The sequence below is a fragment of the Myxocyprinus asiaticus genome, chromosome 28 (genome assembly GCF_019703515.2).
Source record: "Myxocyprinus asiaticus isolate MX2 ecotype Aquarium Trade chromosome 28, UBuf_Myxa_2, whole genome shotgun sequence".
NCBI classification, from domain to species: Eukaryota; Metazoa; Chordata; class Actinopteri; order Cypriniformes; family Catostomidae; genus Myxocyprinus; species Myxocyprinus asiaticus.
Window position 1 is genome coordinate 34,043,303 of NC_059371.1, and position 25,314 is coordinate 34,068,616.

The 25,314-nt window shown below is 36.8% G+C and overlaps 1 protein-coding gene across 1 annotated transcript; it reads left to right on the plus strand.

The window, feature by feature from the left end:
• Positions 1 to 4,920: 4,920 nt before the first annotated feature.
• LOC127419499 (E3 ubiquitin-protein ligase MARCHF9-like) lies at positions 4,921 to 24,164 on the plus strand. The gene is made up of 4 exons (XM_051660934.1): positions 4,921 to 6,481; positions 16,213 to 16,368; positions 17,892 to 18,084; positions 22,384 to 24,164. The coding sequence occupies exons 1-4, from the start codon at positions 6,140 to 6,142 to the stop codon at positions 22,716 to 22,718; spliced, it is 1,026 nt and encodes a 341-aa protein (XP_051516894.1). The 5' UTR covers positions 4,921 to 6,139; the 3' UTR covers positions 22,719 to 24,164.
• Positions 24,165 to 25,314: the final 1,150 nt, after the last annotated feature.

Below are 25,314 nucleotides of genomic sequence, written 5' to 3' on the forward strand. Positions count from 1 at the left end.
TTTCTTGGACCTATTAAGTTATTCAAAAATACATAAAAATGCTATTTAAAATAATTAGCCTACATCTCTAGAATGATGAACACGCTTTCAATTTATGAGTTCAGTCATTTTTATATATTATGTTTCTGGTAAAGTAAAAAAATGCCTAAGTTGTGTAACTGTCCTGAAAAAAAAAGACAGTAAAAGAAAATAATCAAAGATTCTTTAATATATGAAATTATTTTAAAAAAATTAAATGTTGGCATAAGTAGTTTGGAATAATCTTTTATTTTTATTTCTTTAAAAATAAGCAGTAAAAGCAATTTTGTTTTTAAATATTATCAATATAAAATAAAAAAAAATCTCCACCAAATCAAAGTTATGTGTTGTAACCAACATGTAGGTAGCCATTTTCTTGTCATGTGACAATAATAAATACATAAATAAATAATTAAAACAGAAGTTACATTAGATATTTTGTCATTTTTATGAAAAGACACATTTTGTTCAGGTCAATTGGAGTAACCCTTAGAAAACATCTTTAAATTCATTCATTATATTTGGGGGGAAAAAAATCGAAATATGTTTGAAAACTTTATTGAAATTAAGTTGTTTACAGACCTATGTATTCAAGGTGCACAGTAGCTTTTCATTGTTTCAACCTCTTGACATTTTCAAAGTCATTACATCAATTTTTGATTTTAGTTTTTATGTAAGTAGTTTAGTTACATGCTAGAAATATTAACTTGACACAAGTTTTAATTTACATTTTGAAAAGATTTCTCAGTTTTATAATCTCGGACAACCTTTTTTGTCAAAGATACACTTATATTTAAATGATCTAAAAACAATGTGGTGCATGGTCATTTTGAATGTATAAAACACATCAATAAATAGAAATATGAATTTGTAAAGATGTAATTTTAACCAATCCTGCTCGACCCGCTCCGAACCGAATTTAAACCAGGGTCTCCGGCATGGGAGGCGGGCGCGCCAACGAGGAGGCTAAAGGCAATAGTGACTTTCTTGAGTACAGGGGAGTGAGATATACTCATAAACATACCACAAAGTTGTCATGCACAAGCTGGTTTCTGTTACACTCACCCCCTACCTCACTCCCATATGGGTCACGGCACCACTGTAACCAGTCCTGCCCCTAGCGGGATTCGAACCGGCATCTCCGGCATGGGAGGCAGGCGTGCTAAGAAAGAGGCTAAAGGCTACAACCTCTAGCGTCAGTCGCTAGTGTGCCTTTTGAGTCAAGGGGAGTGAGATTTACACATACTGAACAGCTATCACGAACAAGTTGGCTCCCATTACATAATCATTAGTTTTGTAGAAAATTTGAATGAAATGCAATTCAGTTAATTATTTTTCCTGTCATTCCAGTTCCGCACTCTGTGGGGCGAAAAATTCTAATTCGAAAAATTCTAATTCCAACTCATGAATTAAAAGGGAGCATGGTTTTTGCCCAATCTTGACATCCTACAATGTGCTTTCTGCTATGATGCATACTGTTTTTATCTGCAGAGTTTGATAAGGACCGGCAGGATACTGATGGGGCCAACTGCGATTCCTCACACTGTTCCAGTTGAACAAACAGGAAGAGCAATCTCTCCCATCAAAGCGGGGAGACAAACAAGTCAATAGCAGCATAAATAATGGAACAGGCTAGATGAATTTTGTTAGTGCAAATGAAGACAGACCAGCTAGGCTGTCTGTAAGAAACAAGTATGGAGCATGTAGGATACAGGACTTCACACTGGAGCCAATCAACACCAGTTAAAACATAGGCTTTTTACACTACACTTAACCCTGGGTTAAGGCCACTTTTAAGACTATGTTTGGTAAAATGTTCAATTTTTTCAATGTCAAAATATTTCAAAAATATTCGTTATAATTATTATTTAAAAACAATATTTTAATTATTATATTTATAACTTTAAAATAGATATTCCTTTGTTGCAATTTCAAAGTGCTTTTGACCAATGTGTTTAATATAATATAATATAATATAATAAACATTTATATTATAGAAAAATAATTATATTTAATATAACTGTATTGTATTTTAATTACCCAGGATTTTTCTATCGAAACATATGAAGGCGAGATCTGCACACTTTGCAACAGTTCAATTATTGATGTGCACAACGGACACACTATATGCTTTTGTATGGTCCAGCCATGCCATAACTATAAATCAACAATGTATATCTAATGATTTGTTAAAAGAGATTGAGCTGTGCTACAGAGAGAGAATATAAACCCTGACAACTCTGTGCCAAATAGACTCTCCTGCAGTGTCCATTATAAATATAGAGGATTGATCCAACTTATGTAAGCATGTATTTATAAACAGTGGTCCTATACTATACAGTACTAGGACACTCAAGCTGCACTAAAAATGTTTGGATTTCACTGCATTAGATAATAATTGCCAGAACCAAGTGCATGCCTCTGCACACAAATTATTCCTTCTCTCAGAACTAACTTCAAATATATTTGTGGATGTAGGAAGTCAGTTCCCCTCAAGTTCACAAAGGTGTAGTTGTATGTGCAGTTCATCACATTATTTATGGACAATTTCCAGCAAGTTTGACGACCTGAAAGTGTCCAAATACAAATTTTAAACTGTCTACCTGTTGTTTTATCGTTTAAAATCTAGAAAAATTATCTGTGAAATGACATTCATGCATTCAGAGTGTGGCCTAAGAGTCCAAATACTTTTTGGTGCCATTGTAGTTGTCAAGGTAGGGGAAGGCAGCAAGCAGGACAGATGCTGACACAAGGTATCAGTGGTATCAGTAGTACACTATGAAGGCAATAACAAAAGAAACAACTGTCACTTCATTCTGCCAAGTCCTAGCTGCTTAACACAGTATACTATAAATGCTATGGCTGAGTGTGAAAGATCAATTTTTAGAGCTGTCCTGGCCAGGCAAAATTGACAGGAATCACAATCAATAGACTACATTAGAATACTGACTGATGAAACTGACCCAAGCTAAAGTTATGGTTGCATATGGGTCATTCCGACTATGCAGTACATTTTCATGTCCCCACCACATACTGTATGTCTTAAAGGAGTAGTTGAGCCTGAAATGAAAATTCTGTCATCATTTACTCACCCTCATGCCATCCCTGATGTGTATGATGTTCTTTCTTCTGCAGAACACAAAGATGAAGATTTTAGTAGAATATTTCAGCTCTGTAGGTCCTTACAGTGCAAGTGAATGATGATCAGACATTTGTAGCTCCAAAAATTACAGAAAGGAAACATGAAAGTAATCCATATGATTACAGTGGTTAACTCCATGTCTTCTGAAGCAATATGTTAGGGGAGGGTGAGAAACAGACCAATATTTAAGTCCTTTTTTACTTTAAATTCTCCTCCCTGACCAGTAGGTGGTGATATACACAAAGAATGTGAATCGGCAAAAGCAAAAGAAGAAGAATGTGAAAGTGAAAGTGGAGATTTGTAGTATTAAAGGACTTAAATATTGATCTGTTTCTCAACTACACTTCTTTATTGCTTCTGAAGATATGGATTTAACCACTGGTCATATGGATTACTTTCATGCTGCCTTAAGAGAGTGGAGATATTCTTCTAAAAAATCTTAATTTGTGTTCTGCAGAAAAAAGAAAGCCATACACATCTGCGATGGCATGAGGATGAGTAAATGATGAGAGAATTTTCAATTTTGGGTGAACTATCCCTTTAATATATTGGATAAAATATAAAATATCCCCTACTTTTATCCCAGTGTTATGTAGGGGTGAATAATTTCAATACTTTTAAAATTAAAAACTGAAAAAGCTGTTATAGTCTTTTGTTATTTTGTTACATGTTCCTTAATGACATTGTCCTCCAGGAAGTGACCACATTTTGGTGGGAAAACAACAGCACAAACACCAGCAGCTCTGTATGATGGATGTATTTGATTAATTCTGTGATGTTTTGTGGTGTTAGTTGGTTTATCTCACTCTAAAACATTCCTGTTTTACAAAATTACAGATATCAGCACAAAAATGTCCAAATATGGTTAAGATATCACAATTAATTTCAGGTTTACACCCTCATGTAAGCTTACTCTCACTTGGGCAAACGCTTACTGTTAGCCTGTTAGGTATCATTTAGACGTAATTAATTAAGTTTAAAGGAATGTTCAGGGATTAATAGGGTTTTTATTTATCTCAATAAACATAACATTTTGGCATGACATTTATTTTCACAAAAATAAAAAAAATAAAAATGTGGCTCCTCCCTCTATTTTTTAAAAAAAGCTACAAATTGTGGTTGCAGTAAGGCGTTGACAATGGGTGAATGGGGCCAGTCCATAAACATTAAAATACACACTGTTACAAAAATATAGCCACAAGACATAAGCGGCATACGTGTTAACATGATTTTAGTGTGGAAAAAAATCGCTTACTAACCTTATTTGTGTTAATTTGTATCCAGTATTACAATTTTGTTGTCATGACAACGAAACCCTGTAATCCCGGTATTGGATAGGCCCATATCTTTACACAGAAAAGGTTAATAAGCGATTTTTTAACACTAAAATCTTGTTAACACGCATGATGTTTGTGGCTTGTAGCTATACCTTTGAATCAGAGTGTATTTTCATGTTTATTCACTGGCCCCATTCACTTCCATTGTTATGTAACTAACAATTTTTTTTTAACTATCAGCATTGACTCAAATGCTGTTAACTGAGCATAACTTGAACCCGGAACATTCTGAGCTTGACCTGAGCAATTTTACATTCCTGACAGTCTGATATCGCCCTACTCTTTCATGGAAACACCACCAGCATATTCCAACACGTTACACACAGTTCACGCCCCACTGCATCGCGAGATTGACCCATGTAGTCCCTCTCATTCATATTTCCCGCGTTTCATTGACACGTAGGGGAAACGTCACGGCGAGAGATCAGCACCTTGGACAGCGGCGCCCGTCGAAACGCGCCAAATCGGCACACTTGGAATCTCCCAGCGGGGAGAATCGAGCGAGCAGGAGCGCGCGCATGGCACCGCGAGACGTTTGTAAATGAATCATTTTGATTGGGCAAGAGCGCGCCTTGGAAACAAGGGCCGTGTGATTGATGCGAGCACGGCAGAACGTCCATTTCGAGAATGAATCAGAGGGGAGCAGCATCAGCATCAGCATCAGCATCCCCATCACTTTATTATGATCCACAGCATCGCTGACTATCGGATGCGCCACCCTCGCAGAATACGGAAAATACGGGAATCTGCGCGTGCTGTCTTGTGTTTGTGCAGTTCTGGAAGCTCCATCTTCCTTTGAACGTGGCAAGGACCCATATCGGGCCCCGGGAGGGGGATGGTGGTGAACTTCAAATGGAGACAAGATGTTGCCATTTTTTCCCTGCTCTTTTAAGGCCAGCATTGGCATTGCTACTATTTTGTTTTTCAAACGCCAACCTAATGGATGCTTTTGAGGATGGGAGGTGGTGTCGGAACATGTTGATGAGAAAATGCACTCGGAAATGATGTGAACGCTTCGTCCGTGATGCCGTGATGAACAGTGAACGAGCCTATATGACTGCAACTGAATCAAACTTTTACCTTATTTTGGATAAATATACAGAAGCATCCTGGACTGTGCCTATGTGTGGCAGTGATGCCTATGTGGTGGTGTTTTTTGTGAAATGCCATTTTGCATCTTCTTCTTCCTTTTCTTCTCTCATCCGTGCATCCAGCCTTTGGATTGCTGTTATGATAATGCATCTTTAGACCTGGAACAATGTGCTGATGGCTGTTTATTCTGATACCACAGACTTATTATTGTTATCCGGCGCTCGATGTAGGCATGATTTGGGCGTTCATTGTAGAGGAACAACACACACACATGCCTTCAGAAGGAAAATAACAAGCCAACACGGTGTCCAGAGATTTTTTTGACCAATTGCCTTTGGTTTATTTATTATTCTTTGCTGAATAATATATCAATAACAGGCCTACAAGGAACGACTGTTGCCAATTATCATCAACAACAACAACAACTAGGCCTATAATAATAATAATAATAATAATAATAATAATAATAATAGTAAAAATAATCTCTTTTTCTCGGGTAAACAATTACACAATTTTACATCTGGCACACAACATACACATGTAGTCAAACATGTTCAAGAACCGGATCCGCATGATTTTTAACGAACTGAAGGTGCTGGTTTTCATGCGATCCGGTTCTAGACGGTCCGACACTGACGCAGACCCAAACAGACGACCCAACAGCATGAGGGGACTCACTATGGGCGGCTGCGGGTGGCCGCCCTTCGTCGACTGCTCTAGCCGCGATGATGAGGAGGAATACTACGGCAGCGAGCCCAGGCCCAGGAGTCTGGCGTTCGAGGAGAAAGACCCGAAGCTGCAGGCGGGCCTGGACGCGATAAGCCTCAGCAGCAGCACGTCCAGCGGCATGAGGACGCCCCAGTGCCGGATCTGCTTCCAAGGGCCTGAGCAGGTACAGCTGTTTTCATACCACATGTGTGATGCGCACAACAACAAAGGCCTTAATCTGCCCTCTTCTAAATGTAGGCTATATTTACACATGTTATGTGTAAGTCACATGTTAAGTTATTTAGTGCCAGTGTTGCACATTTGACTTTTTAATATTTAAGGTAGGGTACAGCGAGGCTCAAGGCACACCTTAAGGAAAATTTGAAAAAAAAAAAAAAACTTTTCTAGCCACAAAATGTATCAAAATACAAACAAACAAACAAACAAATAAATAAATAATTTTTTATCGAATATAGATTGCAACATAATATATGTGAAAATAAATAATAACAGAAGGTTGTTCTTATTAAAATGTAGTTTTTTATTTTTTAAAAGGTGGCGAAAGGGGTAAAAGACTCCCAGGGGGTTTGAAGTGATATCATGTATATATAGGGGCAAAAGATATAGTGCAAAATTTTTTAACTTATGCAAATCTCATGAAAAGTCGTACATAATTTACGAGTTGGCTATTTCGTATGGTTTCACACAATGTTGGGCATAAACTCGTATGACTTCATCACGTGCAAATTCCCGGATGTCTAATGCGGAAGTAAGTGCGAGTTCCAAACAGAGGGGTTAAGGACATACTTATTAATATTATGCCCTTACCCAAACCCAATTTTATTTTATTTGTTTTACATTTTATCCCCTTTTTCTCCCTAATTTGGAATGCCCAATTCCCACTACTTAGTAGGTCCTCTTGGTGGCGCGGTTACTCACTTCAATACGGGTAGGGGAGGACAAGTCTCTGTTGCCTCCGCTTCTGAGACAGTCAATCCGTGCATCTTATCACGTGGCTCGTTGTGCATGACACCGCGGAGACTCACAGCATGTGGAGGCTCATGCTATTCTCCGCGATCCACGCACAACTTACCACGTGCTCCATTGAGAGCGTGAACCACTAATCGCGACCACGAGGAGGTTACCCCATGTGACTATCTTTCCTAGCAACTGGCCCAATTTGGTTGCTTAGGAGACCTGGCTGGAGTCACTCAGCACACCCTGGATTCGAACTCATGACTCCAGGGGCTTTTGTCAGCGTCAATACTCGCTGAGCTACCCAGGCCCCCTTCCCAAACCTCTTATCTAAACTTAATCAATCAGTAGAGTGTGTAAACATGATAGGAAGCTGTTGTGTGCGACAGAAGCAAGTAAATGTCGCGTATTAGATGGAAACGATGTCCAGCGACGTCATTGGCTGTAGTGAAAGTCGTAGGAATTCAAACGATTGCAGTCGCTCGATATCATACGAATTAGCCAAATTTAGAAAAGTCATACTTATCCTGATGATTTCGCCATGAGAGTGTGTTGTAAATACTTTTGAGACAGCAAGATGCTATTATTGAGTAACAAATTAGGATGATGCATACTCAAAATAACCACTTCAGAAAAGGTTGCACCATTTCCTGTTAGTGTCAATTGCATTTGGTATTTTATAACATCTCAAGTATTCTATAAACAAATTAATCTTCATTGTGATTGGATCAGGCAATGTGAGCCCACTGTGAATAGTCTTTATAAAAAATCTGTTCACCCCACATAAGAAAAACAATGTTTTATGGGGGCCTTTAGCCCCATGCAACAGGGGGGCTTTTTATCCCAAATACTATGCTTTCACTTACTGGACAGTTATTGAAAAACTTTTTATCACCTTGAACAAAACTGAAAATAAGTATTTTGTCTCAAGATATATGTGATAATTTCAGGGATTTTCATTAGCTGCATACATTTTAATCAAATCAAATCAAATCACTTTATTGTCACACAGCCATATACACAAGTGCAATGGTGTGTGAAATTCTTGGGTGCAGTTCCGATCAATATAGCAGTCGTGACCGTGATGAGACATATACCAATTTACAATAACATCAAATTAACACAACACAATTTAAACTCATTATAATAAACATTATTATAATGATTATATATTAGATCAAATTGCCTTAAAATCAAACTTTAGACTTTACATGCAATGATTTCATGGAACAGGAAAATGTAGCAGTTCATAGTGACAAACAGGTGTTTAGGAAAGTGCTATGGTAGTTTTTGTTGCTATTTAATGTTTCGAGAGAAAATAAAATCAGATGTGCCTTTTACCCCAGGGGGCTTTTAGCCCCGTCATACCAGCTTCACAAAATCATATTTAAAGGGATAGTTCACCACAAAAATGAAATTCTGTCATCATTTACTCACCCATGTGTTGTTCCAAACTCATATGACTTTCTCTCTAACGTAGAACACAAAAGACAGAATGTTAGTCTCAGTCACCATTCACTTTCATAGTATGGAAAAAAGATGCAATGAAAGTGAACGGTGACTGAGACTAACATTCTGCCTGACATCTCCTTTTGTGTTCCATGGAAGAAAATAAGTCATACAGGTTTGGAACCACATGAGGGTTAGTAAATGATGACAGAATTTTCATATTTGGTCGAACTATCCCATCTTGTTTTGTACTGTTACTCAGTCCTTGTGAAAATATACAATAACATGAACTCTGTAATTGATTACAACAACAACAACAACAACAAAACATGATAATAATAAGCAGTTCCATAAAATAATTTGATTTGCAACACATTTTATTCAAAAGTATTTGTACTTTGTTTTATGTAAACAAACGTAACATGAACACTGTAATGCAGCTATTTAATAATAATACAACCATGTACAGTTATAAACAGCATCACAAAATAATAATGCATAATGTTTCCTAATAGTATTCCTAAGTATTTATACATAAATACACTGAAACCTAGACTTTGCAATGTAAAGTGTAATTTACATAAATGACCAAAAATTGGTTGGAAGTTATTCACAGTGTATGTTTACTTTAGCATCTTGCCACCTGCAACAAAAACCATCGACCACTTATAGGGCAACGTGTAGGCTAATAAAATGCATTTCTGTGTTGATGGGTTTACAGGTATGCCATTGGAGGCTGTCGATTTACCAGTTCAATATGTCCACCCTATTAACCTCTATAGCTTTTTACGACTCAGCAATATAAGACTCAATGACTTTCTGCATATCTATAGATCACAGTCTGAATTGATTCATTTGCCATGCAAACATAGTTACATTAACGCAGACCAGGATTAGGATCGCTCTGAAACACTGAAATTGTTGTTTGCCAGTAAAACAAGACACATTGTTAACAGATGCTATTGTGTTAAAATTAATGCACCGTGCATAAAGGCAAACCCGTTCACTTTTTAAGAGGTACACTACGGAATTCTGGGCTCTCTATCGACAAACGACAAATCAACATGTTGCTTCCGAAAGTTCATGTACCCTGAAATCAACCCCATTCTCCCGAATTACTGACAAGCGGCATCCCCTGTTTGATATTTTTGCATCATATTTGTGCGTGATCACATTTCCTACTAGCGCTACTGATAGCCGCTGCCTCAGAAACACACATTCTAGTCCTGTGAGAACCAGGAAGTAATCACATAAACAATAGTGAGCTTAACTCAGAGGTTGCATTTTTGCACTAAAATTACATTTTTACTCCACTGACAGTCAGGTTTAGGGTAGGGGTTTGGGTTTGAGGGTTGATTTAATAAAATATACATTCCTGTTGAGTATATTACATCATTTACAACTAAAACGGCAACTTGCTTTTGGTGCCACTGCGGACATTTCACCCAGAATCTGGAGCTCACACATGCCCAAACGTTCAACAACTATTCCAGTTCTGGCCACTGGGGGCAGTGATTTGAATTTCGGTAAGCACCGATTTCTGCAGTAAAACTTCTCTGTATTTTAGCACCTGAGACAGTAAGTAGCATATCAGCTCGCCATTTCTTTGTTAATGGACATAACATAAACACGCAAGGATCGACGAATCGATTTGTCCTCCAATGAATTAAACGTCTGTATTAGTAAAAGCACATGTGTCTGTGTAATAAAATTCTCATGGATAAATCAGTGCGTGTTTATATTTGTAATGTATTGGCCGAACACAAGATGGATTTTTGGTCAGCAGCCAAGTTGTGAGACAACAGATGTGCAAAACCTGTAAAGCTAGTCTGCTGCAAGTTAGCTGTAGACATCAGATCATTTGGAAAGGTGTTGTTGATGTTCTAACAAAATCCATCTGGCAGTCCAGCTGATTATGCCAGCCTCGGTGTCTTTTTTCATTGCAAGATGCATTTCAGCGTAAACCTGCCGCTCAGGTAGGTTGTTTAATGAGCTGTTGAAAGTATTAGATCAACAGAAAAAAAAACAGACTCCAGAATAAAGACATAAGAAGTTTGCAGTCAGGCATTTTAAGATCTGTCAGTTTAAGTCATACATTCATAGCTGTAATGCTTATTATTTTTTTTTTTTTTTTTTTGGACAATTTGATCATCAGTACAAGAATTAACCTCTTTAAAGCTGATGTAGAAAAAAAAACAAAAAAAACATTCGCTTCAGTGCCGAAACGTGGCTTGCTATGATGCTACCTTTTCTTTTCATGCACAAACTAAGCTCTTTGTCAATGATTAGTTTGTGGAAAGTATGACCACTAATTACAGATGCTGCTAGATGCTCTGATAGCTTCTGCAGGTTGTGTTTGGATTATGCTAAACGAAATCTGACCTTAGATCTCCGATAACAGCCGAACAGACAACAAGAAGAGGACAGGCACAGTGTGACTCATCTAGGTCCACTTTTTGTAGCGCTCACACTGATCAGGTTGGACAGCTTTGTATTGTTAACTATAAAGCAGAAATTGACAGGACATTAGAAGGGGAGTTCTTGATTACTACAGTGGGCTGCAAAACTAGTGCAAATTATACTAGCATAAAAATTTGAGTTCTGAGTGAAAAGAATTGACAATGTTTAAAAGAGTATCTTGTATGTTTCAGTGGAAGGAAGGAAATCTGATCTTATGTACAAAGATGTTACACACAATATAATTTTAAGATTTATGCATTTATTTTATAACAAAATTTTATTTTATAACTGAATTGAGTTTTCTATAATAAAATAAGTTTTATTAATTTAATTTTGTTAAACATTACACAATTCAATTTGATGGAATTTTGTTATGAAACTGAAAGGCGTAATTCTTAAAAAATAGGCTAAAATATATTTTTTAATGTAACATGGTCAATGTTACGAATTTAATTCTTAAAAATTTTGACTTAAACATAGTGCAGAATAATGTTTTTTTTCCAGGTATCCTAAAAATGCTTCATGTGGTAACATCTAAATTTACTGGTATTTTTTTAAAGGAATAGTTTATCCAAACATGAAAATTATGTCATCATTTACTCACCCTCATGACGTTCCAAACCCATATGACTGTCTTTTTTCTGTCAACCACGAGAAGGAAAATTGAATGTAGACAATGCTCTTTTTTACATACATTTTTCCATGAGTGAAATGTATCACCCAAGAATTTTCATTCTGGGTGAACTGTCCCTTTAAAGTAAAAAAAATAAAAAGTCTTAATCTCTTAACTGGACTATTTTTGTCTTTATAGGACAAATTGAGATGAACACAAATAAATCTGCTCTAAATCAATAGTGATCATTAAACCTGAAGCAGTTCTCATTCTAGTCACACCTCTAAATTCCTCATGCATTTAGACACTCGACGCTGTGTACCACAGTTAACTAATCGATGCAATTAATGCCCACAGATTGCTTTCCTCCATTTCAGCTCTTTATACTTAGATTTTTTTTTTCTTTATGCAGCAGTACCCGAGTGCTGAGAAGCCATTCAGGGTTTTTTTGTTTTTGTTTTTTTGCAGTCTTTCTCTAAAGATTACATCAGTTGTACTGTCTAGTACCCAGTTTTACATCCCTGTTCTTTATACTCGACTTGTTATTCACCTTGTATCTATTGAAAGTTCTCTTGACAGCTCTCTAAATGCTGGCAGTACATCTTTAATATAAGTTGATACATGCTTTCCCTCTAAATATACCCAGCACACTGGTGGACATGTTTATTTCCACTCTAGACTGGTGGGTTGTTGATATGCACGTGTGAGTGCTGCATGAAGATCCTGAATTCTAGTATTAGCTATACCTTAATTAAACAATTTTTAGTGGCGCTTACTAAGGGAAGCATCACAATACTGTTGCTCACACAAAAAGGGGACATGAACAAACCCAAAACTACAGAAATTCGAACCACCTCCCCCCAGTGGCCAAAACTGTAAGTGCATGGTAATGTGTGAGCTTCAGTTTCTAAGTGAAATGTCCACAGAGTGGCGCCAAAAGCGAGTTATAGTTTTAGTTGTAAATGATGTAATTCAGTCAACAGGAATGCATATTTTATTGATTTTACTCCCTTACCCAAACCCCAACCCAAAACATAACTGTCAGTGGAGTACATTTTTTATTTTAGAGCGAAAATTGAACCTCTGAATCGCGCTCACCATTTTTTGTGAACGTGATGACTTGTGTCTCTGAGGTTGCTTATGCAAAGCGCTATCAGTAGTGCTAGACTGAAAGGTGGTCACATTTGAACTGATGCAAAAAATGTTGATGGGCGATGCTGCTTGTCAATAATTTGTCAGAATGGGGCTGATTTCAGGGTAAAACTGGATTTCGGGTGGTTAATGGATAATGAAGGCTAGGGTATACTTTGTTTTCTGCATGCTGTGTTGTTCCGTATCACGCACGTTCGAGTGCTCAGTCTTTCAAAGTATCATCGCAAACCCATACAGACACGTTTGACGCATACGCACCATGACTGATTAGTGATACTCTTTTAACATAGTCAATAGCAGGTGCATGAGCCGATGATGCGCAAAGACATGAGGTTTCCGCGTGTCTAAAAAAAAACTAGGCTGCATGCAGACAGTCCACGCCTACTGTACTGATGACAAATTTTGCATTATGCGCACTGTGCGCGAAATGTTCCGACAAGCGGAAAACCGAAGTATACTTTGCCCTTAAGAGGGAGGTTTTTGCTCTAAAATACCGCAATTTTTTAGTGAATTGGCCCCTCAGTGTTGAACCTGCAGAGTGTATCTCTCTCTGCAGGTGTTTCAGAGGTATTGATTGAGTGTCTGGAGCAGTGAATGCCAGGATAACTCACCCATCTATTAACTGCATACTCTTCAAATCCTTGAGCCCACTACACATGCTCATAAGTCTGGATTCCAAAGCTCACGTCAGCAGCAGGGTGCACGCTGTATTTATGATCGATTTATAATTTGTAATGACGGATGGGTTCATGAGTAATATCTCATTTACCTAAATCTAGTTGACCACAAACACAACTGATGTTGACCACAACACGGTCTCGGGAGGCTGGGCTCTTCCAGTTGGGAATGGATATTAACTGAAAGAGAGGGATATGTGCTTGCCCAGCATCCTGCGATTGTAATGCCAGCTTTAGATGTCAACAGATGTCACAGGATTGTAATGCCCATAGAGGCTTTCACCAGACGTGCTATGATCCTACTGGCTGTTCCTTTGATGCTTATATGCTTATGTCTACATTTCTGTGCACAGGGTTAGGCACTGTTGGAGGAAATTAAACAGAAACACACACACACACACACACACACACACACACACACACACACAAATCAATTAAGTCTAATTAAAGTCTAATCTAAGTCTATTTTAAGATTTACACATTTTATTTGTACGGCTGATTCTCATGAAACCTGTCAAAAAAAAAATCCTGGTCATATTAACCCCAAATAATAAAACAAATAATAATAATAATAAAAAAATATTTTTATTTATATATATATTTTTATATTTGAATAAGGGAAATAAAGCCTATTTTTAGGACCATTAAGATTTGTTTATTGTGACATTATTTTTACGAGACTTAAGCACATTTAACCCTGATTCACATTGCGATAACATGTCCTTTTACTGTGAAAATATGTACGATTTAAAACAATTTAAATCAGTAAAAACGAAAGGCAGTACCAAAAGATAACTGCTAAGACAAATACGGTAACACTACAATAAGGTTCCATTTGTTAACATTAGTTAACAACATTAGTTAAACATGAACTAACAATGAACAACACTTTTACAGCATTTATTAATCTTAATGTTAATTTTAACATATACTAATACATTTTAAAAATCAAAAGTTGTATTTGTTAACATTAGTTAATTCACTATGAACTAACATGAACTAACAATGAACAAGTGTATTTTATTAACTAACATTAACAAAGATTAATAAATGCTGTAAAAATAGATTAAGTGTTTGTTCATGATATCTAACGCATTAACTAATGTTCACAAATGGAACCGTATTGTAAAGTGTTACCATAAATACTTCACAATTTAAAAATATGTAATTTCTCTTCACATTGCAATAATCAGAATCTCATTATGAACATTTTCTTTTTTTTTGGGGGGGGTGTGGTAATGAGAATAGGGGGATAAAATGACTATAACTGTAATAAAAATAATGTCAAAATGTAAAAAATAAAAATAAAAACATAAATAAAATAAAACTCCCAATGGCCCTAAAATATAAGCTCCATTTGCTATATGCAAAATAGAATTTCTTATTTGTTTCTTTTAAATTTTGAGTAAAATAGGACAAGGACATTTTCTTGACAGGTTTTGTGAGAATCACCCGTTCAATAAATGTCCATCAAACTAAACTGAGTAATTTTTAAATAGTGTACATACAATGAATTAAGCACAAGTGTGAAGTTTTCAATTAAACTTAAATAAGACAATGACCTTTTAAAATGGGGTAAATTCATATGTTTTAATAAACAAAACAGTTTGGTAAATGGCAAAGCAACTGTTCTTGCTTTGGCATTAATTTTCATTATTTAAATATTGAAATGAATCTAATTTAAACCATTTGTTTTTTTTAATGTTCAAGCAATGCAGAATCACTTGTTAAAAGTGGAACAAACGGCTCAAGAAAAAGGAACTTTACACTGATATAAATGATATATTTATAGTTCCCTAGTTGTGTTGTTTCTTTGTCTTCTTTCGTTTTGTCTGTGAAAAGCATGTTATCTAAACTATTTTTCAACAAGTTAATATAGCAACTTTTGTGTTAAAAAGCATTTAAGTCAGCATTAAATAAAATGTGACGTTCCTGGTCTTATTGTGCGCCATTCATCATTGCACGTTAATTACAAATGTAAATTGTTTATTACATTGTAATAACTTTGCCTCTGAAACGACTTTCCTTTTTAGCTGATATTTGGCTGGTATATTTTAACCCCTCCACTCCAACCATCTGGCTCCATTATGTTATGCGACATTCAATTTTCACAATCCAGTCAATTCCAAATAGATCAAATCAAAGCCCACCCCACGTTTTTTTTCCTTCTCATTGTGCATCCTGTTTAATTTAATATGTCAGATTACAGATGTAAAATAGGTTGTGAATGGCATTTTATGTTGTCTTTAAGACCATTAAAATGTAGTTCTGGTAAAACAGAATATTCAGTGGGAATTAATGTGGGGCGTGGCTTCTTTGTATCTGTTATTATGTGATTGGATCGTGATCATTAGGCTATGATATTATTGGTTAATAATATTTCTCCATGCCCATGCAGCCTTGGTTATAGTAGCAGAAAATAAAGTGATTGCAGAGGCCAAGAAAGTCATTACATTTAGATGAAAGCAAACATTTCCCTGGCACAATAACAACAGGGATATTTATTAAAAAGTAAAGCAGATCAATTTTATCATCATGTGTTGTCTATTGTACAGTTGGTCATCGAATTGTCTTCTCCCTCACCTGCAGGGGGAGCTATTAAGTCCATGTCGTTGTGATGGCTCTGTGCGATGCACTCACCAGCCCTGTCTAATTCGCTGGATCAGTGAGAGGGGCTCCTGGAGCTGTGAGCTCTGCTACTTCAAGTACCAAGTCCTGGCCATTAGCACCAAGAACCCACTGCAGGTAAACCATCAGTCAGCTCTGCTGACTCAAACTGTGAGATATCTGGGTCAGGGCTCAACACTGGCTAGCATCTCTATTTTTAGTCATCTACAAGCAAAGCAAACATTGAGAATCAGAGTTGGGTATAAGCAACAAAGCAAATAGTTAGTTTTATATAATTTATTTTATTAAAAAAACATTTTATACACATTACATTTTAAATGCTTGTAATCAGATAACAGTTACAGACTTTCAATAATAATTACATTACTACATTTCGAACATGAAGTCATGTTCAATACAGTTCATATTGTGTACGCCTGATTGCGTTTCTGTGACAGCTGAAGGGCGTGCGCCCCATAATGAGAAAAATAAATCAAGAATGTTACATCCAAACCAGACACAATTAGTTTTAACCACTCATCAACACTCGAACTAGCTGTATTCTCCTTGGTTAAGAATTTCAACGATGTGCACGAACGTGAGAAATATCACCAAACACCCAAGCAGAACAAAAACGGCAGTGTATTTCAGCATAATTTTTAGTCAAACTAAAAAGACAGCCTTTTCGTCCAGTATGTATAAATAAGCCTTGACAAAAATTGTGAGGGAGAAACACATGGCGCTTAGTTTATGACTCGCATATGCTTTATTTATATTCACACACACACACACATTGGTTTTACTGTAAAAGCTGAGTGCCATCTAGTTTGAAAGTGTTTGCAAGGGTTTTAAAAAGTATCCTAAAAGTAAATTAATTAGTAATATGATTAAAAGAATAGTTCACCCAAAAATGAAAATTCTCTCATCATTTACTCACCCTCATGCCATCCCAAATGTGTATAACTTTCATTCTTCTGCAAAACACAAATAAAGAGTTTTAGAAGAATTTTTCAGCTCTGTAGGTCCACACAATGCAAGTGAATGGTGATCAGACCTTTGAACATAAAAGTAATCCATAAGACTCCAGTGGTTATATCTGTCTTCAGAAGGGATATGATAGGTGTTGGTGAGAAACAGAACAATATTTAAGTCTTTACTCTAAATATCCACTTTAATTTTCATTTTCAGATGTGAAAGTGAAACTAGACAGGCACCACATGTGACTTTAAGATGTAAAAGTGAAAGTGGAGATTTAGAGTAAAAAAGGGTCTTACAGTAAATATTGATCTGTTTCTCACCCACACCTATCATATAACTTCTGAAGACATGGATTTATAAACTGGAGTCTGATCTGATCACCATTCACTTGCATCGTATCGACCTACAGAGCTGAAATATTCTTCTAAAAATCTTAGTTTGTCTTTTGCAGAAGAAAGAAAGTCATACACATCAGGGATGGCATGAGGGTGAGTAAATGTTGAGAGAATTTTCATTTTTGGGTGAACTATCCCTTTAAGCTTCTGTCAAGTAATGATTAGCGTAATCTGATTACAGTTTTTGAGAAGTAATAAGTAATCTGTGGTGGATAACTTGTTTTAAGTAATTTACCTAACACTGTTGATGATGTAATCATACGGCGCTTTTCTTGCCGCATGTTTCAGTGGCAGGCTATTTCCCTGACTGTGATTGAGAAGGTGCAGATTGCTGCCATCATCCTGGGCTCACTCTTCCTCATTGCCAGTATTTCATGGCTGGTGTGGTCTTCTCTCAGTCCGTCTGCCAAATGGCAACGCCAGGACCTGCTCTTCCAGATCTGCTACGGCATGTACGGCTTCATGGACATTGTGTGCATAGGTGAGAAGCAGAATCGATAGGATAAATCAATGAATGTTTGCCAACTGCAAACACACACGTTTGTTTTTATGTCATGGCGATGACCTCCCTTTAACTTCAGTTGTTATTAAATTAAAATAATTGGAAATTCTTATGGACAAACCCTAGTCCTGACCCTTACATTTTGCCATTTGCCCATGTAAAGTATGATATAACTTAGGGAGCTTTAACACAAGGACTTTTGGCGTGCACCCAGGTTTGATTGAAGTCAATGTTTGGATCATTTGGACGATGTGAATGCTGTTTTCTGAACTCAAGTGTGCACCTGCGAACTGCACCTGAGTCCGCTAGAAAAGGTCTGGGGTGCGGTTCATGTGAACTCCAGTGTGGTTTGCTGCTTATATAAATGCAATTGTACTAAATCACGGAAATACTACACAATTTGTGACATAACTAAATTCATAACATAAATTCACATCTTTGTAGGCTCCCCATCGCAATTATTATGGTATGATGCATTTATCGTACTTGTTTGTCTGTCAAATTAATCGTCTTCAGAGAGCAGTTCACATTCTTCACATCTCTTGCAAAGCATCCATGGGCTCGCGGCAGACAAACGCTAACATTCTTCACATCTTTGCACATTCAATGCATCCATGGCAGACAAACACAAGTGTCGTTCTGTGCATGTAAAGTTTTGGTGCTAAATCCGAAGAGATGAATAATAGCACAGAGAAGCTGAATATATTCTGAGTTACCTAGTTACAGTGGTAAACAGCTCCTGCTTGTCCCAATGTTGATGACGCAATTGGACTGTGGTTCGGACCCAAAAAAATATGATGTGAACAGAGACCAGCCAGGGGCAGGGGGAGGGAACGCACTCAGGTTGGGATCAAACAATCGAACGAAGTGTGAAAGCACCCTTAGTCCCTTTATGAAGATGTTTTCCTTGTGAATAGAAATGACTGTTTTCAAACAGCTTTCAAACACTCCCCCGCTTCATTGTTTAAAGAACAGGTAGCTTCACCCCACAATTTGATCACTGGTTGAGCCAATGTTGTTATGTCCGGCCCAAACATAATATTAGAATTCCATTTGGTGCTGCTATAGATCACAATATTCTGGTTCTGGAAGTAAAAATCCTATTCATTTTCTCCAAAGGCAAATAGATTTTAAATGATAACTTGTAAACCTTTAAAGACAGACCTACCGTGAGATATGAGGTTGTTAAACTATGATATATGTTTCCACTGAAGCTATAAGTTTGCATTATCTTAAAATAATTTTTTTCAAATCATGTTTAATAGCAGAATTCCTGGTGAAGAACTACACTTCCCATGATCCTTAAAGGGATAGTTCACCCAAAAATGAATATTCTCCCATCATTAGCTCACCCTCATGCCATCCCAGATGTGTATGATCTTCTTTCTTCTGCTGAACACAAATGAAGATTTTAGAAGAATATTTCAGCTCTGTAGGTCAATACAATGCAAGTGAATGGTGACTAGATCTTTGTAGCTCCAAACATCAAATAAAGGAAACATAAAAGTAGTCCATATGACTACATTGGTTAAATCCGAGTCTTCTGAAGTGATATAAGAGGTGTGGGTGAGAAACAGATCAATATTTAAGTTCTTTTTTTACCCTAAATCTCAACTTTCACTTTCACATCTAAAGGTCACATGAATGTCACAATTTTAATTTTTGTGTGAACTATCCCTTTAAGGGAAAAGATCCAGCAATCAGAGTAGTGGCCAATAAAATGCTCCAAACAAGCTCTGCAGTGACCGTCCACTTCCATGACGCACTTGAACAATGCAGTCGAGTCGATCTCTCTACACTCTCAAACTAATTATTTGTATATACCTATACATTTTGCAATAAAATTCATGGGATTGAAGTTCATGTCCTCATGAAAGACATTTAGTATACAGTCTTGTAGCTTTCTCTTTTTGTTTTTCAAATAGTTTTTTGCTTCAAATCCAAGTTTATGATTTTGTGATTCACCTCAGAGCTGATTGGTTTGGTTCATGGATTAGAACCCTTTTATGAAGATTTTATTTAAATACCTATAGAAAACAAATAATGGGAAAAATACTTACGGAACCCAGATGGCTAAAGTGAGTAAAAAGTGAGAGGGGACTGTTGCACCCTATTGGAGCAGAAATAACACACTTCATTTTTACTGTTAACTACAACAACTACTACAGAATAATGATGAAGAAAAAATTGCCGTTTGCATACATTGCTTGAATGGCAATCCGAAGAATAGGCTGACATATTACACAGCACAGACTAAAAACAGTTCAAGGAACGAAACCGAAAACGAAGGAAATGTTTAGCAGAACGGAACTGAAAACCGGAACAAAGTGATTCTCAATTGTTCCGGAGTGAATACGTTATTTTTAAATGCTGGGAACCGGTTAATTTTGTTTTGTTTATCGTAGTACATTTTTAGAATTACACCACTTCATGTTGCCTGAAAAAATGAAACATGTGCTTTGATCCTGAAGGAAACTACTGCATCACACATTTCTTTGCCTTATCGCCTGTTGTGGATGTAGAATTCTGTGATTGAAGACCTTTTTAACAACTACATATGTATAATTACTACATACAGGCAAGGCTAATTAAGAAAACATTATTAGAGGTACAAATGACATTTCTCAGTTGTTTCTTCACTGAATTATTGTTAGATATGATGCATTCATTCAGATTTGATACTGACAGGTTTTGATTCAGAAGCAGATCTGTAAATAAAACTGTACTGAACTGCTTGCTATGATCACTATGCTGTCAAATCCACCACACTGAAAAAAAACGGTGAGGCACGTGGCTTATTTTGGCCTTGGTTTTCCAGAACAGGTTGCTTGTTTCTCTTGAGAGATCTGGCAACAGTGCAATTGGTATTTCACCCACCCCTTTGCTGTACAGTGGAGTACTGTCACTTTAAAAAGAAAGTTATTAACCGTTCTTTTATTTTGTTTTAACCGGTAACCATTTGTAAAAGAGGCTGCGGAACTTCTGAACTGGAATGAAAAAAGTACCGTTTTTGCTCATAACGAACCAAAATTAAAATATTTAGTAATTTAGTTTTTAGTCTCTGTTACACAGACATAAACTATTATAATGCAGGTATTCAAAATGTTGATTAGAATGTTGCGCTTGATTTTCACTTGAAGCTTGATTTTTTTTAAAGAGAAGTTTTAAGAAAAATCTGTTAAATTGTTTACTTTGGAATTAGCAATAATATTTCACCCTGAACATACCAAGTATTTTCCAAATAACAGCAAAACCGTTACCAGAAAACCATGATACAAACCGAAACGTACTATTTGAACCTTTACACCCCTGATGGATGTATGTACATATATATATATATATATATATATACACATATATATATCTCCAGTGTTGGGAGTAACGGAATACATGTAATGGGATTACGTATTTAAAATACAAAATATAAGTAACTGTATTCCACTACAGATACAATTTAAATCATTGGTAATTAGAATACAGTTACATTCAAAAAGTATTTTGATTACTGAAGAGATTATTTTGCATTTTATTGTCATTTGTTTCATTTAATATTTAGTCCTTTCAGATGGAAAACATTTATACATATAAATGATGAGATCTAAAGTGCATTTAAACAGCGGTGAAACACTTTCTTATGATGTGTTACATTCATACAAGCAGACAGAGAAGTACGTTTGAAGTAAGTTTGGAGCAGAAGAAATAGAAATAAACTTTGTGTAAATTGTCAGCTTTAAGCTAAGCTAAAATGCTATTTCTAGCCATTTTACATGCACATGTTACCAGACACGATCATATTTTTGATAACATTGGATCATAATTTCTTTTTTTCTAGTAAGGCCTTTGATATTAGGGCAAAAATCGTATTCTTGATAATAATTTTTGTATTGTTTTCCTGTAAAAATATCTAAAAATCCTTAAAACAAGATCAATTTGATTGATCTTGTTTTAGAATCAACACTGCATAAGATATTTAGTTTTTTCAGAGAATGTATTTTTAACATGTGTATTTTGTCTTACTGTACTGGCAGAGTTTTTATAGTCAAAACAAGTGAAAAAATCTACAAGTGCTGAAGAAGTAATCCAAAGTATTTAGAATACGTTACTGACCTTGAGTAATCTAACGGAATATGTTACTAATTACATTTTACAGCATGTATTCTGTAATCTGTAGTGGAATATATTTCAGAAGTAACCCACCCAACCTTGCATATATATATATAGGCTTTATGTTTATGAAATAATGATTCTTAATGGACACCAATTTGTAATTCTTCACAGGCCTTATAATCCACGAAGGCTCATCAGTGTATAGAATCTTCAAGCGATGGCAGGCTGTTAATCAACAGTGGAAAGTATTGAACTATGAGAAGTCGAAGGACTTGGGAGATCCAGTGAGCTCCAGCAGCAAGGCGGGAAGTCGCGGCTCGCGCAGTAACCCGCACGGTCTGGCCAGCGGCAGCAGGGGGGGCCAGCGAGTGCGCCGGTTAAGGACTATCCTCAACCACCACTGTGGATATACCATCCTCCACATCCTCAGCCAGCTACGGCCCAGTGACCCGCGGCTCAGAACCGCCACCAACCGCGAGGTGGTGATGCGGGTCACGACTGTATGAGGTTGGACGGGAAGAGGTACGTCAACGTATTTCCGGCTCCAATCACCTTTCCTACAAAGACAGCGTGTTACTAAACAATGCCATGAGCTACGGATAATTCCGATAATTTCCATGGATTGCTGTCTCGCTCCGACTTTTAAACAGACAGAAATGTGAAAGACTTTAACACAATAACACTGCGAGATTCTCTCATGATCTTGCACACGATTGCATTTTTAGTTCGATTTCCTCGCTGGTGTGGTTTTTTTAATCAATACGGTTTTTAAAATGTTTCGATTTTCTAAGGGAGAATGGTACATGACGTGACACCGACGTGTGATGTATATGGTGACCTATACTGACCTTTTGTTATAAATGATGTTTACGGATGCTTTTGATGCAGCAAGAAAGCCAACCATAACCAAACGATCACAACAGCACAATAACCAGGGAAACACGATACTAATTGTTACATAATTAAATATTATCAAAGGGGAGGGTGCAATAAGACGTAATAAGATTATACAGAAAATAAAATACATTAACATTTAAAAAGAATTTGATGATCTCTGCAATAAAGATACCTGTACATTTTACAGTGACCTTTGCATGAGGGTAGAGTTTTATGCCTCCTCGACACATGGACATGATGAATTTGTTTTATTCAGAATGGTGCTCGTTTGAATAAACACTACTATTCATCTGCTGTTTGTGAAATGCATCATGGCACAAAGGCTTTTGTTTGGATATGTGGACTCCTTTTACAATGTAAAAACGCACTAAACGCAGCTATACTATTTTATTTTGCTCACTGCTTGGAACATAAATTGATGCAATGCCTCACATACTAGAGTTTAAATTTGAATACAAACAGCATATAATTAGGATCATTTTTACCAAACAATGCACAAGTGATAATTCTGAATGCATCATGATTTTAAAGGATTCTCCATGAAACCAAACAATGCATTCCCTGTTTCTCTTCTTCAAGCATAAACAGGCTGGCTCACTTGACCACATTTGGGAAATTCCAGATTGCAGGTTTACCTTAAAGGAATATTCCGGGTTCAATACAAGTAAATCTCTATCGACAGCATTCATGGCATAATGTTGATTACCACAAAAAATTTCAACTCATCCCTTGTTTTCTTGGAAAAAAAAAAAAAAAAAAAAAAGCAATATCAAGGTTACAGTGAAGCACTTATAATGGAAGTGAATGAGGACAGTTATAGAGGGTTTAAAGGCAGAAATGTGAAGCTTATCATTTTATAAAAACACAAACATCAACTCTTCTCTTGTAATGTGTATTATTTGAGCTGTAAAGTTTTTTTGGCAGACTACTAAATTACTGGGATCACAGGGTTTACGTTGAGCTTTGAGCTTAACTTTTATAATTTAACCCAAAATATTCTGGATAGTTCACCCCCCAAAAATAATTCTGTCAATATTTACTCACCCTCACGTCGTTCCAAATACATATGACCTGTTTTTCTCTGTGCAAAAGGAGTATTTAGGCAGAATGTTCATGCTGCTCTTTTCCATTCAGTAAAATAGGTGATGACCTTTTGGCTACAAAAACTACAACATGTGACTTGTGCGCCATATTCCAAGTCTTCTGAAGACTTACAACATCTTTGTGTGAGAAACAGACCTTCATTTATGTCGCTATTCGCTGAAATCCCTTTTGCCTTAGCTCTCAAATATCAAACCACCACATATTGTGGTCCTGTTTGGAAATCATTAACATCAAAACTGGTGTGACGCGTCTTCACATTCCACAACTGAATGCACAGGAACGCAAATTAAATTTGAGAGCCGAGTTGGTGGGGAAGATTTTCAGTTAACAGTGACCTAAATGGGGGCCTGGGTAGCTCAGTGATAAAGACGCTGGCTACCACCCCTGGAGCTCGCTAGTTCGAATCCCAGGGTGTGCTGAGTGACTCCAGCCAGGTCTCCTAAGCAACCAAATTGGCCCGGTTGCTAGGGAGGGTAGAGTCACATGGGGTAACCTCCTTGTGATCGCTATAATGTGGTAGGTTCTCGGTGGGGCGCGTGGTGAGTATTGTGTGTGGATGCCGCGGTGGATGGCGTGAAGCCTCCACACGCGCTATGTCTCCGTGGCAACATGCTCAACAAGCCACGTGATAAGATGCACAGGATCTCAGACGCGGAGGCAACTGGGATTCGTCCTCCGCCACCCGGACTGAGGCGAATCACTACATGACCACGAGGACTTAAAAGCACATTGGGAATTGACCATTCCAAATTGGGAGGAAAAAAACAAACAAAAAAAAAAAACAGTGACCTAAATGTTGGTCTATATCTTACACAACGGTATCATATGGCTTCAGAAGACTTGGAATATAGTGCACAAGTCGTATTTACCACCGTGTTGATTTTTTTGCCACTTTGGTGCTTGACAGCATCTGTCCTTGTATGAAAAAGTGCAGTGTAAACATTGTGCCGAACATCTCCTTTTATGTTCTACAGAAGATAGAATGTCATACAAGTTTGGAACAACATGAGGGTGAGTAAATGATAACAGAATACATTTTTTTTTATAGCAAACTATCCCTTTAAGTTTTCACTTTTTGCAGTGAAGAAAAACAGTGTTCAA

What these genes read in the sequence shown, in the direction of transcription:
- LOC127419499 (XM_051660934.1), top strand. Translation starts at nt 6,140, where the DNA reads ATGTTCAAGAACCGGATCCGCATGATTTTTAACGAACTGAAGGTGCTG. An exon ending in GCACCAAGAACCCACTGCAG is followed by an intron (nt 16,369 to 17,891) that starts GTAAACCATCAG and finishes CGCATGTTTCAG; the next exon opens with TGGCAGGCTATTTCCCTGAC. An exon ending in CATGGACATTGTGTGCATAG is followed by an intron (nt 18,085 to 22,383) that starts GTGAGAAGCAGA and finishes AATTCTTCACAG; the next exon opens with GCCTTATAATCCACGAAGGC.